Source organism: Gymnoscopelus braueri, assembly GCF_963280865.1.
Source record: "Gymnoscopelus braueri genome assembly, contig: SCAFFOLD_58, whole genome shotgun sequence".
Lineage (NCBI taxonomy): Eukaryota > Metazoa > Chordata > Actinopteri > Myctophiformes > Myctophidae > Gymnoscopelus > Gymnoscopelus braueri.
Window position 1 is genome coordinate 416,120 of NW_027660470.1, and position 17,186 is coordinate 433,305.

The 17,186-nt window shown below is 44.4% G+C and overlaps 1 protein-coding gene across 4 annotated transcripts in view; it reads right to left on the bottom strand.

Moving 5' to 3' along the window:
- Positions 1 to 604: 604 nt before the first annotated feature.
- LOC308081210 (uncharacterized protein) overlaps positions 605 to 17,186 on the bottom strand; it is a 37,656-nt gene continuing 21,074 nt past the window's right edge. For 2 of the 4 annotated variants that reach the window (XM_080457599.1, XM_080457600.1), the window contains 6 exons: positions 11,926 to 12,214; positions 9,799 to 10,508; positions 8,443 to 8,877; positions 2,677 to 7,219; positions 1,306 to 1,965; positions 605 to 1,048 (listed from right to left, as the gene is read on the bottom strand). In XM_080457599.1, coding sequence (XP_080313725.1) covers positions 698 to 1,048; positions 1,306 to 1,965; positions 2,677 to 7,219; positions 8,443 to 8,877; positions 9,799 to 10,508; positions 11,926 to 12,051 — 6,825 coding nt within the window. In that variant the 5' untranslated portion in view covers positions 12,052 to 12,214 and the 3' untranslated portion in view covers positions 605 to 697. Of the gene's footprint in view, positions 1,049 to 1,305; positions 1,966 to 2,676; positions 7,220 to 8,442; positions 8,878 to 9,798; positions 10,509 to 11,925; positions 12,215 to 17,186 lie in introns of those variants that run through there. The other 2 variants (XM_080457601.1, XM_080457602.1) reach the window with 2 other exon arrangements.

Below are 17,186 nucleotides of genomic sequence, written 5' to 3' on the forward strand. Positions count from 1 at the left end.
CATGGCAGCTCCACAGAGCTCCTCAAAGTCCCTGATTTGTTAAATTAGCAAGAAAAACTAGCAAACAAACAAATAAAAACAAACCAACCGTCAACATAATTCCAAAATGTTCAAAACTTCAAATCAAAGTGGACAAAATCTATTTCAATTGAAGAATTTGTCTCAAATCAACAATGTTTACACATTCAGGGCAAAGAGAGCATTTAGGGGCGTGTCCACTAAGAGGTTGTTTTTCTTGAATTGTTTACAATACAGCGTTTTGATGTGCTTTTGCTGAGAGCTGAAATATGTGCGTTTTTAGGATGGACAGGGTCTCTTACACAGCTGTTGCTCTGCTGAAGGCTCTTAGTAAACAATACATACTAATGTCAGTACATTGTCTTCTGTGACTCTTAGTAAACAATACATATTCTTACGCATTTCAGCACCACATTTTGGTGCCCAAATGCGGAAGACTTGAGCACCGAGCAGGCGCACTAGGGTTTCAGACAATAGAAACACGCGCAGTAGCGTTTTAAATGCAGAAGTCTTCAATCCCAGATTTGACCACCAGGTGACGCAGCTTCACTAATCCACACGGTTCTGGGGGCGTGGTTTATCCTGCACAGTGGGGGGCGTGGTTTATCCTACACAGTGGGGGGCGTGGTATATCCTACACAGTGGGGGCGTGGTTTATCCTGCATAGAGGGGGCGTGGTTTATCCTGCACAGTCCAGCTCCTCTGTTCCATAGAACTCTCCCAGCAGAAGGTCAGCCTGACCGTACACAGGCTCCAGGTACGGGCATCCCTCTGACGCGCCGCGCATCGGCCTGCCGCCAGACCTCTCGTACTCTGGCTCCCCCTGATGGCCGGAGGACAGCGGTACGTACTCTGGCTCCACCTGCTGGGCGGAAGACAGCGGCACGGGGACGAAGCGGTGGTGGTACACCACCACCGGCGTGTTCAGCAGCTCCATGGGAGACGCCTGCGGAATCGAACCGTCGGACGGCTGCACCGGCAGCTGCACGTAGCTCCCCGTCTCTGGGTCGAAGAAGGTTTTGGTCTTGACCTGTAGGGGGACAATAATGAAGATCATTTACTTAAAGGGCTAGACCACTTTGGTAGACGTTCCGGTTGTGTACACCTACTATTTACAGATACAACTGCCACTTTACCTGTAGTCTATGCTCGACTCACTTAAATGAACTCTATTTCCAATGTGTTCCAAGTTAACCATACCAGACTGTGCACTTCTTCATAGATGGTGTCGCCCCCAACCCCCCCCCCCCCCTAAAATCGGTACCAGGTGATTCTACCACCACTCACCTGGACGGGCATGTCCACGAAGAAGTACTGCCCCGAGTCGGGGTCCTGGAGGAGTTTGCGTTGCGTCATGATGGTGGTGGGTTCCATGCTGGACTGACGGGACAGCTGTCCCCCCGTGGTGCTGGACTGACGGGAGACATTGGAGGGGTGGGGGGAGGGGTGGGAGTAGGAGACGTCGCTGACGTACGACGTGTCGATGCTGTGACTGCGTTTGATCGTGTTGTCCCTGCCGGTCGGCCGATCTCTGGCCCGGCCTCTGAGCTGCAGTTCGTCCATGATGGATCTCTCGATCCGCCGAGCCCGGGAGTCCGTTGCCGTTTCGTTGGTGACCGCGTCGGTGCTGAGCCTGCGCTCCGTTGTTTTTTTATCACCGACACTCCTGTCGAAGCTTTGAGACCGCTGGAACGGACGCTCGGCCGCCGGTCGTCTCTCGCCGACGTGAGATTTATAGACGGGAACGTTGCTGAAGACGCGTTCAGTGCTGTAGTGCCGATACTCCGGCTTCTCCCGGGTATGTTTTTCGCCGCTGCGGCCTCGGCGTTCGCTGTCACCGCTTCTCCTCCTGCCACTCTGCTCCTCGGGGAGATCGAGTCTGCTGCTCTGGTGGCTGTCGCCACCCTGGTGGTTGTCGCCTCTCCTCTCGCTCCTGTTGCTGCCCTGCTAGAATAAAGAAGGATCATTAGTCTCTTACAGCAGTGGTTGATACATAGATACACACATACACATACACTAGCCCAGTGGTTCTCAAACATTTTTATCGCAGGTCATCCCTGTAAATAACGTTTTTATCCATGGCACCCCTGAATTACATTGTTACTTTATAGCGCCTTACATTTATGTCATATTGTGGTATGTAAATATTAGTGCAGGAACCAATACCCCAAAATTAGGACATACCCCTACCCAGGGTAGAACAAAACGTGACATTGTTTTTTCATATCTTTATATATTTTTTTGTTCCAAGACAACTAGGGGTGTGCCGATATATCGTCCCGCGATATATCGCGATACGTTTTCGTTTTATTTTTTAATTTTTTACAATAATAATAATCAGGCATGCAAACAGCCCCGAGGTGAAAAGGGTGACAACTTGTTGTGTTTCGGGTCAGGTGTCACACTATTTTCCTATTTGGATTCAAAACGGCTATTGTAGCTGAAAAGCTACAAGTTCGCATATCTGAATAATGCAAAAACAGAATTATTTGTTTGCATTTGCTTTTTTTCTCCCCCATATATTTTTCATAATAAAAAAGTGCGTATCGTATCGTATCAAAATCGTATCGAAGTTGTGAGCCACCCCTAAAGACAACCCTTTCCCATGTTCTACCTGCTGGTTGTTTTTACATCATAATTGCACAGATGTACCGTTACCTTGTATCCATCATGAGGACTCTGGGTCGTTCTCTCGCTGTGGTTCCCGCCGCTGCTTTTACGCTCTGACGATTTCTGCTCTGACGATTTCTGCTCTGACGATTTCTGCTCTGACGATTTCTGCTCGGAGCCGTCTGGCCGTGTGTGTTTATCCACTCTGTGTCTCCCGCCAACACGGGACGACCTGTGATTGGATGACTTGGCCTGCGCCTCCTCCTTTCTGATCCTCCTATTGGCCAGCTTCATGGCCTTCAGGAGAGCCTTCTCCGACTTGGGCAGGACCACCGGTGGTCTGGGGAGTCCTGATTGGCTGTCATTCCCGGTGCTGCAGGGAGACCCTGAGCGCTCGCTGGGGACGACCTCGTCCGCCGGCATGGCGGGAAGGAGCGGCGTTCCGTCAGAGGCGTCGAGAGAACTCCCCACCCCCTCCGATAGCAGGCTCTCTCCTGACACTCTGCCGCTGTCGCACCGCGGGACCGTGAGGAACACTCCGCACAACGGGCTTTTCTTGTGGCTGTCGCTGAGTTGTGGAGGAGAGAGGTTTAGAGGTTGTGGAGGAGGGAGGTTTAGAGGTTGTGGAGGAGAGAGGTTTAGAGGTTGTGGAGGAGAGAGGTTTAGAGGTTGTGGAGGAGAGAGGTTTAGAGGTTGTGGAGGAGAGAGGTTTAGAGGTTGTGGAGGAGAGAGGTTTAGAGGTTGTGGAGGAGAGAGAGGTGCGAGGGGAGGAAGAGGTCGTAAAGTGTGTTTGGGTTTAAAACTAGCGCCTGGGAGTTCGGCGGTGTCGGTAACGCGGCCTTTAGCTCTGCCACTACTGCTAGTTGTTGTTTCATTGTCCCGTGGAGGCAGCGGATTATCCTTCATATGATGTCGCTCCGCTTCTCCCTTCCATTCCAAACCAATCGGGTTCTCCCTAGGAGAGAACGGATGCACCGGTCTCACCGCCTTGTTAATGACGGTGTTGTCTTTGACTTTGAACAAAACGGGGACGCCCAGGACGGGTGAGAAAGTGCTGGAGGTGGGCGGGGACATGGTGCCGGAGGGCGGGGACATGGTGCCGGAGGCCGGTGACATCGCTGTTCGTTTGTCGGCGTCGTCGGACCAGCTTCGACTTGCGCCAGCATTGTCCGTTTCTGTACCGCTTTGTTCGCCATCGTGAACGGCCGCGGCCCACAGCGCTTCTTTCTCTCTGAGAGGAGAGACCGCCGTGTTCTTGCCAACTTCAGGTTCGCTTTCCTGATCGCTCACAGAATAATAATGTTCCTGTTCGTTCTTGTCTGAATCCCTCTTCAGGGTTCCTGACAGATCGTCCAGGTCGTCCAGATTCTCCAGCGAGGTGGTTGAGTTCCGGTGCAGAGCGCTCTCCACCGAAAAATACGATGACTTGGAAGACAAGCTCCCCTGATCAGGGGGGCTTTGATTGAAGTGAACTCCGTTCAATAGTAAAACGGGCGACACCGTCTTCCCGGGGAGGTGGTTGAACACTTCCTCATCCTCGGGGAATCGCTCACCGGTTTCATTCGGCTCCTCTGACACTACAGTCGTTGTTGCTGTGCCTTCCGGACTCGTAGTAGTGTCTTGTTTTGTCCGTTCCGCTGAGATTAAATTGTCTGGCTTTAATGGGGCCTTACGTTTGACTTTGCGCTGCTCCTGCTGTTCTGAATTACAGCTATTGTTATGATCTGATTTGGCTTCACTTGCAGTTCTTACAGTCGGCTGCCCGCTACCTGCTTTTATTTCATCTCTTCTGTCAGCCCTCGTCGGTAAAGGTGAAGGTTTATTTTTAGACTGATGATGGAGTTCTGGGGATCGAACATATTCAGGTACAAGTGTTTCAGAAACGTGTTTTGTCTTTTCAATATTTTCACTATCCCAAATATGGTTATTGGAACTGATTTGACTTTGCTCCAGATCCTTTGCATACACACGTCTTTTTTTTTCTTGTTTCCCTGATTCTGTATATTTGGTTTCTTTTGTAGTGTCTGTCGCATTTAAATATGTTTTATCTTTAACAAAGAATTCCTGTTCATGTTCTACCTCGGCTGTAATGCTGTCCTCTCTACTCATGACTCCTTTCTTGCTTCTCGGAGGAACCGGTGGAGCGTCTTTCTTTTTCCCATCAGTTTCCTTTCTGTTCATTGGAATTTCTCTGTTTTCGTCACCTGCCCTCCTGACCTCATGTCTCTTGCTGTCTTCTCCAGTCTCTACAGCTGTATGGTTAAAGTTAGCTACTGGTTCATCTGGTTTAGTTTGGTTGGTTTGTTTGACCAGTTCTCTGTTCACTTTCTCCACGCCTGGTGGAGCTGCCTTAGCGCTGGACCGGTGAGCATCACCGAGTTTGGCCTCGGACTGAGACAGAATCTGTTTCAGGTGAAGATCGCCCAACCGCCCTCTTGCATCTTTCTCTCGTAACGTGGACACGCTGCCATTTTGTCTTTCCTTAACCTCCGTCGCAGAATCCCGCAAAGCCTTTTTAGGGTGCTCTGCTCTCGCCACGTAACTGTCCTCATGGGCGTTTCCCTCACCTTCTTCCTCTTTCACAAATTTGTTTTTCAGCCTCTCTGATATGATCTCCTCGAGCGCCATCTTAGCTCTGTCGTAGTTGTTGTTTATAAGTGCTTTGTTGACGACCACGTTGCTGTCGATCTGGGAGAATATTTGGTGTTTGCTCTCCTCTCTCTTGGACGTGGAGTCTCTCTTGGTGAAGGTGTTTCCTCTCATGGACATCATGCCCCTCTTGATGTTCTTCAGCTCTCTGGAGATCAGGTCGTTCTTGGCCTTCGTCTCCTCGTCAATGTTTACCACGCTCAGTTTATTCTTGGCGTTCTCGATGATGCGGTCACTGAAGCGGGCTCTCTCCAGCTCTTTCAGAGCTTGCAGGTCGTTGATGATGTGGTCGCTGTCGTTTATCTCCCGCGGTGTTGTCACTTCCTCCCGCCTCTCCACTTTCGTGTTTGTTTTTTGCCCACCTTCCTCGCAATCTATTTCCTGTTCGTCTTCAGTCGTCACGTACCGTTGACTCTTGATGTAATTGTTCTGTCGCGCTGAGAAGACGTGTTTGAATCGCCCAGGATTGACGTTAGGCTCCTTATCGTTAGCGTTTGGCACCGGAACGTCTTGTTTTTTGTCGCCCAGATCATCGTTGAGAACTGGCTGATTTTCGAGCGAGTGTTGAATATCGGATTTAACAAAATTTCTCTTTGGCACTGGCGGGGGATCTTTTTTGACAAAATTCTTACTGACTGTAGTTGCTTCTTGGGTTCTGTTTGGAGACAGGGTGTGCTTTATCTCTGTTATTGACGTTTCCTTATTATTAATGAACATTTCTGTTGAATCGATGCCATGTTTGTTACTGTTTCTCTTTCTGGTCTGTGTTATTTCATCTGACAGAGTGTTTTGGTTGTTCTCTGACTGAGTTGCAGTCAGGGCTTTGTTTTTCACTGCATGACTCGCTTCCTTCGCCGCCCGTATCACATCCATCGTACTCTTAGGCAGAACACTCACATCCTTCTCCTTACTAGAAACACTCTGCGGGCCAATGTCATAGTCTGTTAAACCTGCTGAATGTCTTTTGTTTCCTGGCAAATTGAGTGAAACTCCATCTTTCTCCTCCAGCCCATAGGCCGAAAGTACTTTACTGCCCCCTGCAATGTTTGGTGAAACTACTTTCTGGACGTGTGCAACGTTGGGTGAAAGTCCTTTCTGGATGGGTGAAGTATTCGTTTTAGGTGAAAGTACTTTGTGGATTGGAGTGGTATTTGGCGCAGTTTTTGATGCAGTATTTCGAGCAGTATTTGATGCAGTATTTGATGCAGTATTTGATGCAATATTTTGAGCAATATTTGAAGCATTATTTGGTGCAGTATTGGGGGACAGTCCTGTGTTGGTGGCCACTGCGTGAGGTGAAAGTGTTTTGCTGTACGTTGGAAGACCTTTATTTTGTGCCACAGAATCGTCTGTGTTCAGGGGGGAAAGTGAATCGGCACCACCTAGTGGTGGAACTAGAAAGTGTTTCATTTCATTGTCAATAGGACTGGCCTTCTTGTACAGGTTCAGAGATGGGTAGCTCTGTTTGTTGGGACTCTTATTTTTTCTGGACTGCAACAACAAGGGGTAATGATTCTCCTCCCCGACGCTCCTGCTGCCTGCAGCCTCTCCTTTAGTTTGTAACAGATTTGATATCAAATAATCGTCGGCTGTTGGCAACTCGTTATCGCCTCTGTTCAGTCTGACCGTTGGCGGGTTGGACGTGTATGAAACAGGGCTACAGACGGCCTGTCCATCTATCAGGATGGCCGGAGTGCTGAGGCCCGAGGCGCTGCCCTCCTCAACTTGGGTGGTTTTCGGGGGATCCAACGTGGGAGACTGAGTCCCCCGATCAGGCAGCTCTGAGGGCAGCTCTGAGGTCCTGAACCTCGGGGGGGTGTAGCGACTCTTCACCCGCTTCCTGTTGTCTTTGAGGTTGAACAGAACGCTGGAGGCCAGGGACTTGTAGTTGTCACGCTTGACCACCGGAGGCTCCGGGGTCACTTTGGGCTCAGAGTCCGGCCTACACAGACAGACAGACGGACAGACAAACAGACAGATTAGATAAGATACTCTAACAATAGATACTATGTAATTGTAGCTGTACAGCAGTATCTCAGAAGTCTGGGTGTTTTATATGGTATCTATATAGATACTATATATACTAACTATAGCATTAGATACAGTAGATCTTATATAATCCTACAGTATAGATACTAACTATAGCATTAGATACAGTAGATCATATATAATCCTACAGTATAGATACTAACTATAGCATTAGATACAGTAGATCTTATATAATCCTACAGTATAGATACTAACTATAGGATTAGATACAGTAGATCTTATATAATCCTACAGTATAGATACTAACTATAGCATTAGATACAGTAGATCTTATATAATCCTACAGTATAGATACTAACTATAGCATTAGATACAGTAGATCTTATATAATCCTACAGTATAGATACTAACTATAGCATTAGATACAGTAGATCTTATATAATCCTACAGTATAGATACTAACTATAGCATTAGATACAGTAGATCTTATATAATCCTACAGTATAGATACTAACTATAGCATTAGATACAGTAGATCTTATATAATCCTACAGTATAGATACTAACTATAGCATTAGATACAGTAGATCATATATAATCCTACAGTATAGATACTAACTATAGCATTAGATACAGTAGATCTTATATAATCCTACAGTATAGATACTAACTATAGCATTAGATACAGTAGATCAAATATAATCCTACAGTATAGATACTAACTATAGCATTAGATACAGTAGATCATATATAATCCTACAGTATAGATACTAACTATAGCATTAGATACAGTAGATCTTATATAATCCTACAGTATAGATACTAACTATAGCATTAGATACAGTAGATCAAATATAATCCTACAGTATAGATACTAACTATAGGATTAGATACAGTAGATCTTATATAATCCTACAGTATAGATACTAACTATAGCATTAGATACAGTAGATCTTATATAATCCTACAGTATAGATACTAACTATAGCATTAGATACAGTAGATCTTATATAATCCTACAGTATAGATACTAACTATAGCATTAGATACAGTAGATCAAATATAATCCTACAGTATAGATACTAACTATAGGATTAGATACAGTAGATCTTATATAATCCTACAGTATAGATACTAACTATAGCATTAGATACAGTAGATCATATATAATCCTACCTGTACGTTAGTTCCAGTATCTCAGAGGTCTGGGTGTTTTGTCGGGAGGGGATCAGAGGAGTCATCAGCTGGCAGATACTGAAGGGAGTGGAGGCTGAGGAGCTGATCTCCTCCATGGCCTCCACCTCCTCCCCCTTCCTCCTCTCCTCCACCGTAGCTCCACCTCCTCGAGGAGGAGACAGTATCCCCGACTGGCCGGCCGGCACGGCGCTCTGCGCTCTGGTTCTGTGTCTCCTCCAGGGGGCGCTGCAGGCCTCGCCCACGTCTGACGAGCATCTCTTCTGAGCGGGAGTCATGGACGGTTTGGGGAGGAGCTTGGGTGGAGGAGGGGGAGGGGCCGGTTTAGCAGCACTACGAGGAGGAGGGGCCTCTGTCGCCTCCTGCTGGTGAGTCTCTATTTGATCAGTCAGCTCTTTGTAGAACACTGAGTCGTACCTGTGGTGGACAACGTAGTTATACAGTACTCAAGTAAATACTCAAGTATTCAAATTGTGAGAATTACAAAGTACATTTTCAGAAATTGTGAAAATAGCTTGTGAGCTTGAAACTTGGCTATTTTCACTACATTTGAAAAAGGCATAAGTGGTTAATTCAATGTTTTTAAGTTTGGGTCCCAAGAGTCTCTTCCTAAAAATGTAGTGGAGTCAAAAGTACAACATTTATATTAGAAATGTAGTGAAAATCATCAGCTTGCAAAAAAAAACTAAAAATAGAAAAGTGTGCTCCTCTTAACACAGGTCTCCGCCAGGCCGGGTTGTCTACCCAGGGCCTGTCATAGACACTTGGAAAGGGATCTGAAAAATCTGACTCATACGTCTTGATCACATGACCCCAGAAGTAATGTGTACCGAGTAACAAAAAACAATTGTTTTTTTTTAAATTGGCCTCCTGGTGGCGCTATAACAGGCCTATGTGAGACATTTGGGGTAGAAGTACGAGCCAATCGGTCCAACGCTGCCGGAGATTAGCTACGGACAGACGGACTTACAGATGGACACACACTGACAGACAGGGGCGAAATCACTCTTGGCCACGCCTTAGTTTTTTGGGTCACGTTTCGGTACAGTAAAAAAAAATACATTATTTAAACACATTCCAGTATTTTTTTCCTTTCATTATGCTCACTACGCCTCACACCCCCGCAAGGAAGAGGGAGGTACTGTCACAAAGAGTTTAGCAGGGATCCTGTGCTAAAGCTCGCTCATATTAAACCATAAATCCACGGTTCATAAAGGCGTATTGAACCATGGTTCATAAGGTTAAAGGTCAAAGGTTAAAGGTCAAAGGTTCATAAAGGCGTATTGAACCATGCATTCAGTTTAAGGTTAAAACTAATTCCGTAGTACGTGTACTTACCATGTGGGGGCGGTGTCTGTGGGCAGCATGGAGGCCACAGGCTCTCCTCTGAAAGGGAAGCGGTTGAAGTCTCTCCAGGCCTGGAAGGGGCTGAGCTCGCTGTGAAGGAACAAGTTCTTAATGTTCAGCTTCTTCAGTTTGACGGCTGCTTTCCCGTTCTTCACCTTGGCCGCCTTGCCGGCCGCGTCGTCGCCAGAAGAAGGCCCCGCCCCCCGGTGGTGACGGTTGTGACCGCGGCCGAAATGTCCGCCCTCTGCGGCCGCCAGATTGCCGCGGTAGTCCGAGGAAAACTCTGAGAGTTCCTGGCGAATACTGCGCAGCGCCGACTTGTCCCAGGACTCCCCGTTGGAGTCCTCGTTACAGAAGTCTCCGTTTCTGATCAGGATCCCGTCGTCGGCGCGTTGACGCGACTTAGCCGCGTCGCCGAGTGCCTGGAGGAAACACGACACGTCGGACACGTCGTCACGCATCTCCTGCGTCTGTTGTTGTTTCCATGACGACCGTCCTGCGTCTTTGGCCGCTGGGTTGGGGCCCTGATGTGTCCCCTGATGCGTCCCCTGCTTCCTGGATGAGGTCTTTCTGACCGGCTCCTCCACCAGCGGCTTGGTGCAGCTGAACGGGGAGTAACCGCCATACGTCAACTCATCGTTGTAAACGGCATCGTCTCCGACGCACAGGCTGCGGAACGCCCGGTCAGTGAGCGTGCTGACCTGGACAGATGAGAAGAGAATAAATACAATGGAATAGATCATTTAATTAATTCTAATAATAAAAATAATAAAGCTGGGTGAGCGTGCTGACCTGGACACAATTAAATTAAATTAAATTAAATTAAATTAAATTAAATTAAATTAAATTAAATTAAATTAAATTAAATTAAATTAAATTAAATTAATAATAACTATAAAAAGTGCTGGCGGAGCACAGGTCACCGCCAGGTCAGGTAGGTTATTGTGGGCCAGCAATGTTCGGAATTTGCCAATCAGCATGGAATATGAAAAATGAAACAGATCCATCTTGATCACTTGACTATAGAGATAATGTGTACCGATTTGCATGATGTTTGGACAACATTTGTAGGAGTAATATAAAAAAAGAAAAGAAAGTGTTGCAAATATCGGCCTCCTGGTGGCGCTAAAATAGGGCAATGTTAAAAGAGTGGCATTTGTTCCTCAACGTAGTGCGAATGTGCGTGGCAAGTTTCACCGCAATCGGACGCTGCGTTTATGATTTGCGGCATTTTGATCCAAGACGGTCTTAGAGATCCGTCTTGATCACATGACTATAGAGATCATGTGTATCGATTTGCTTAAAATTTTGATACAATCTGAAGGCTTAATATCTAACAATGTGTTTAACATAAGTCGGCCTCCTGGTGGCACTATAAAAGGCAAATGTCTTCTAGGGAGTGTGTGCGCAAAGTTTCACGCAGATATGGTTCAGTTATAGTTAAAAACGCAAATCGGCCTTTTATAGCGCCACCATGAGGCTGATTTGAAATTTTTCAAGTGGCATTTCTTCCTCGGCCTAGTGGGAAGGTGTGAGTGAAATTTCACGGAAATCGCTGCGTTCATGATTTGAGGCATTTTGTTCAAAACGGACCAATCTTGCAAACTTTGGAAGCCAACCTTAGCCAATCAGGATGGAATATGGAAAATCGGACAGATCCTTGTTGATCACATGACTACAGAGATACTGTGTACTGATTTGCGTGATGTTTGGATGAAATCTGTAGGAGTACTGTCAAAAAATGAGTTTTGCAAAAGCGGCCTCCTGGTGGTGCTATAACAGGCCCATGTGAAAGATTTGGGGCAGAGGTTCTGCTCCGGCATCCAGGGAGTGTGTGTGCACAGTTTCGCTGCGATCAAGCCAACGGTGCCGGAGATTAGCTGTACACAGAATGACAGAATGACACACGGACGGACACACACACTCACACACGGACGGACGGACAGGGGGTAAAACATACTCTCACAATAATTAAGCAGGGTGAGTGTACTGACCTGGACAGATGAGAAGAGAATTAAATGTAATTAAATTGATAATAATAATAATAATAATAATAATAATAATAATAATAATAATAATAATAATAATAATGATAATAATAATAATAATAATAATGACCTCACGGTCCGTCTCGTCCATCAGCAGGTCGGCAAAGCCGTTGGGGAAGCGGTGGTGCAGCATGGCTCCGCCCCCAGCCGCGTAACCACGGAAACCACCGTGGCGTTTTTCCACCACGCAGCTCATGATGATGATGATGATGTCATGGATGATGTCACTGGCCGTGTGGGCGGGGAGACGCTCGCATCACCGGTCTCTCTCTCTCTCTCTCGTCTGGTCTGAGGGCGATCAGACGCTCAGTGCTTTCCCCTGATGCTCGTCTGGAAGTTTGTGGGGAAACGTCAAATTCCTGAAAAGAAAAAAACAGGCACATTAATATGACAGTTTAAGCATGGAATATCTGTCTATGTACATACATATGTATGTACGCATGTACAAATGTACATATATACGTACGTACGTACATACGTATATATGTATGTATGTACATACATACATGCATACACACATATACATAGTAGTAGTAGATTTTATTTGGTCTGTAAGGCAGTTATATACATACACTTTTCTTTTCTCTCTCTTTTTTTTTTTCCCATCAATAATAATTACAATAATCGTAGTAATAAATAATAAATAATAATGATGGTAATACACAGACCAAAAGGTGTAGGCTGAAGCCTAAGCTTATTATGCCTACCCTTTGCACATGTTAATAAACATCATGCTTAAAGGAGATACTAGCATACTGGAGTAATACAACACAAAACAACCAAAACAAAACAAAGATCAAAACATGCAAGATGTTTTGACAGAAACGAGTACAAAAAAATAAATAATCAAAGTACAATCGCTTGAATTTGCAAACAATAAGAAAGAGAAGAAAGCAATGAAAGGTGCAAGAAGTTTTTTTTTTTTTTTTCCTTTTTTTTGTGTCACCCGATGTCTTTTTTTATAGAACACGTATATATATATATATATATATATACATACACATACATATATATATACACATTCACATATATATATATACATATTACGATTATACTACACCTAGATCCTCATTTTGTATATACAAATTAGAATATACTTCACTCTAAGGTTCTATATTTATTTATTACTTTTGATTTGTACATCTTTTTAAATTTATATATAGAGCTACAGTTTTTTAAATCGTCATCTAAACTATTCCATTCTTTTTTGTCAGGTGTTCATTTATGTAGACCTGGGTTCCCTTCAGCTTCTTCGCCTGCATCATTAAATCTGCTTTGTGCTTACGGTTCACAAAGCGCATTATGATAGCAGGGGTGGCCGTCTTGTCCTTCCTTGGTAGGGTATGACACGCTGAGATGCTGTTTGCATCAAACTTGATGTTTTTATTCTCGAGGAATTTCAACACCTGCTTCTCCAGCGTCAACAGATCTTCAGTCGCCGCGTCCGCGGCGACTTCTCCTCTTCCCTCCACAGCTCTGGCGTACGAGCGAGGTTGGACTTTCAGGCCAGTGATGATAACATCATCCATCCTTGAGTACTGTTCTAAATCGTGTACCCTCTTCTCCAGCTGGTCGATGGCTTTGTCCTTTTCTTGAATTACGGCTTTGAGTTGCTTCACTTCGCTGACTAGTTCAGTCAGCGTCTTCAGCTGCTTCAGCACCTTGGCCATGTCGGTCGCCAAGGTGTCTACAGACTTACGGAGCTCTTCGATGTCTCTTTCCATCATCGGATTTGCTCGAGTTTTCTTTCCTTGCTTTTCTTCTTTTCTGTCACTCATTTCGTCTTCTTTAACCTGCAGTGTTTAACTTTGTTTGAAGAGTTTTGCCGGCCGGCTACAGGGCGCCGCCATCTTGCTTACCCAGCAGCAACATCTCTCCTATACATGTATATGTACGTATGTATGTGTACATATTTATGTACGTACGTATGTTTTTTTTTACATGTATATGTATGTATGTATGTATGTATGTATGTATGTATGTATGTATGTATGTGAGTGTGTGTGTGTGTGTGTGTGTGTGTGTGTGTATGTGAGTGTGTGTGTGTGTGTGTGTGTGTGTGTGTGTGTGTGTGTGTGTGTGTGTGTGTGTATGTGTATGTGTATGTGTATGTGTGTGTATGTGTGTATGTGTGTATGTGTGTGTGTGTATGTAGCCCAGACTCTGAATCTCTGGTTTTTACACAAAAATGCTAATAAACAGCTTACATTTTGGGAACGCTCCAAATAAAGATGACAGTACTTTCAAGACTTGGAATCAAAAGGGATTGAGGATATTTGGGCAATATAGATAATAAAGGAATTATAAGATTTGAGTCTCTTAAAAGAGACTACGATCTACCACACTCTCATTTTTTTAAATATTTGCAAGTTAGAAGCTACATCGAGAAAAGCACCAGACAGAAGAAAAGTATTTCAGATTTTCATCCCATGACACAGTTCGGTTATAAATGATAAGTGTGCGAGGGTCAAGCACCAAATCTCTGCTTTATATAACATCTTGGAAAGGCAGAACAAACCAGAAGAATTGAGAAAAAATAAGATGGCAAGAAGAACTAGATTTAACCTTGTCTGAAGTTGAATGGGGAAATATAAGCATATCCTTACACAAGACAACAGCATCTCAGTTCTGGCGAGAATATGCTTGGAAATGCCAAATGAGATATTTTCTTACACCAGTCCAATTATCAAAATTTAAAAAATCAGCAACACCAAAATGTTGTAGAGATTGTGGAGAAAACCATGCCAACTACAGCCATATCTTCTGGGTTTGTCCTGTCTTGAAAAAGTACTGGGACAATATTGGTACGGAAATAACAATTAAGGTAAATATCAGTCATGAATATATCCTGTTGGGTAAAATACCAAAGGGGATAGACAGAACTGAAGACAAGTACCTTATTAAAATATTAAGATTAACGGCCCTCAAACTTATAACCAAAAACTGGCTTCAGAAACTAAGCGAAAAGGTTAAATAGTCCCACAAGGCTCTGTACTTGGACCAATACTATTTACTCTATATATGCTTCCTTTAGGTGAGATAATTAGGAAACACTCTATACATTTCCACTGTTATGCAGATGATACACAATTATATCTATCGATGAAGCCAGATGAAACAGATCAACTGGCTAAACTTCAAGCATGTTTTATAGACATCAAGAGTTGGATGACCCGTAATTACCTACTCCTCAACTCGGACAAAACTGAAGTTATTGTACTTGGCCCTAAGCACCTCAGAGATAAATTAGCCGATAAGAATTTTACCCTAGATGGTATTACCTTGACCTCCAGGGCCACTGTAAAGAATCTGGGAGTCACGTTTGACCAAGATATGTCCTTTCAGTCCCACATAAAACAAATTTCAAGAAATGCCTTTTTTCACCTGCGTAATATTGCAAAAGTTAGGCACATTCTGTCCCAAAATGATGCAGAAAAACTTGTTCACGCATTTGTTACTTTTAGGCTGGACTATTGCAACGCTTTATTATCAGGCTGCCCAAGTAAGTCCCTAAATAGCCTGCAGCTAGTCCAGAATGCCGCTGCGCGCATACTGACAGGAACCAGAAGAAGAGATCATATCACTCCTTCATTGGCCTCTTTGCACTGGCTCCCGGTTAAATACAGAATAGAGTTTAAAGTTCTCCTCCTCACATACAAGACTCTCAATGGACAGGCACCAGTATATCTCAAAGAACTCATCGAGCCCTATAAACCAGCCAAAACACCATTGCGTCCACAGTATGAAAAAATGCTTACGGCTCCAGGAAACCCCCAAAAAGTTAGAACAGGAGGCAGAGCATTTAAGTTTCAGGCGCCTCAGCTGTGGAACCTTCTCCCAGTCTCAGTCCGTGAAGCAGACACACTCTGTATATTTAAGACTAGACTAAAAACCTTTCTCTATGATAAAACCTATAGCCGAAGTGTATAGACTCAGTCACCCTATAGTCATCCTTTCTCCCCTCCCCTCCCCACCTCCCCCTTTTCCTCTCTCCTCTCGTCCTCTCTCTTCTCGTCCTCCCTTTGGTTGTGTGGGTTTGTGTCCCATTGGTACAATCGTAATTAACCCTGTACGGATTCACGCTCTAGTAAGGCCTGCCACTAATTCTACAACCGGGGACCCGCTCCCCGGAGTTTCTTTTATTTCCCACGTCGCAGGTCCATGGACTGTCACTACGGACCCCCAGCTGCGGCTCAAGACTGTGACTGCGGACCGGGCCTCTCCATGGAGCACGACCGTGGATTTCTACTACACTACACTATACCACTACACTATACTGTATATTATCTTAACATTCTTATATTATACCATTATATACTGCATACACACTATTGCTGTACTATATTATATTATCATATACTATCTTACACTATTATATTTGCTTCTATTGTTATTGTTACTACTTGCACTGTATCTCTTTCTGTCTCTCCTCTGTCTGTCTCTCCCTCTCTCTCTCTTCTTTCCCCCGACACGGTCGAGGCAGAAGGACCCTAGAGCCTAGGGTCTGCCTGACGTTTCTTCCTGTTAAAAGGGAGTTTTTCGTTGCCACTGTCGCAAAATTGCTTGCTCAGGGTGGGATGTCGGGTCTCTTCTCTACATGTAAAGTGTCTTGAGACAACTTCTTGTGATTTGACACTTTAATAAAATTTAATTGAATTGAATTGAATTAAGCCCTAGTGTACAGAAATGGAGGGAACTAATGGAACAAATAAAAGTAATGGAGCAGTTAACATATAAAATCAGAGGAAATCTCAGTAAGAGTAGTAGGGGGTGACCATAATGCAAGCTATGAGGACCTAGCACAGCAGCCTAACTAAAAGCATATAGAATACTATTGGAAATATATAAGGAAGAGTCAACAACCAAATGGGGGGAGCACTTCTAACACGGTACTGGTTTATTATCAGGCACTTGATGAAGGACTGACTTAATTAAGATCTTTTTGCTCTGATGTTGTTAGTTGGAGAAAAAGAGTGGTAAAGAATATGAACTTGAACATGGGTTAGTTTTTATGTGCCTCCGTACCTTGTTTCTGTTTTTTTTGTTTTGTTTGTTTTTGTTTTCTCCAGTTTTTCTTGTTTTAGTTTTCTTTTTTCCCTGTTAATGATGTCCACTTTGTGTTAATTTGGTGCCTTATTTGTTTTAGTTTTCTTTTTGTTCTGTTTTGCCCTGCTTTGTCCCAATGTTGTATTTTGTGTTGTCTTTGTAGTCACATGACTACTCACTGTGGTGCCCATCTGATTAAAAAAAAGTATTAAAAAAAAAATTTAAAAAAGAATTTGGGACTAGACTTTTCTCTCTTCGCTAAAACACCCTGGACAACGCTCCACA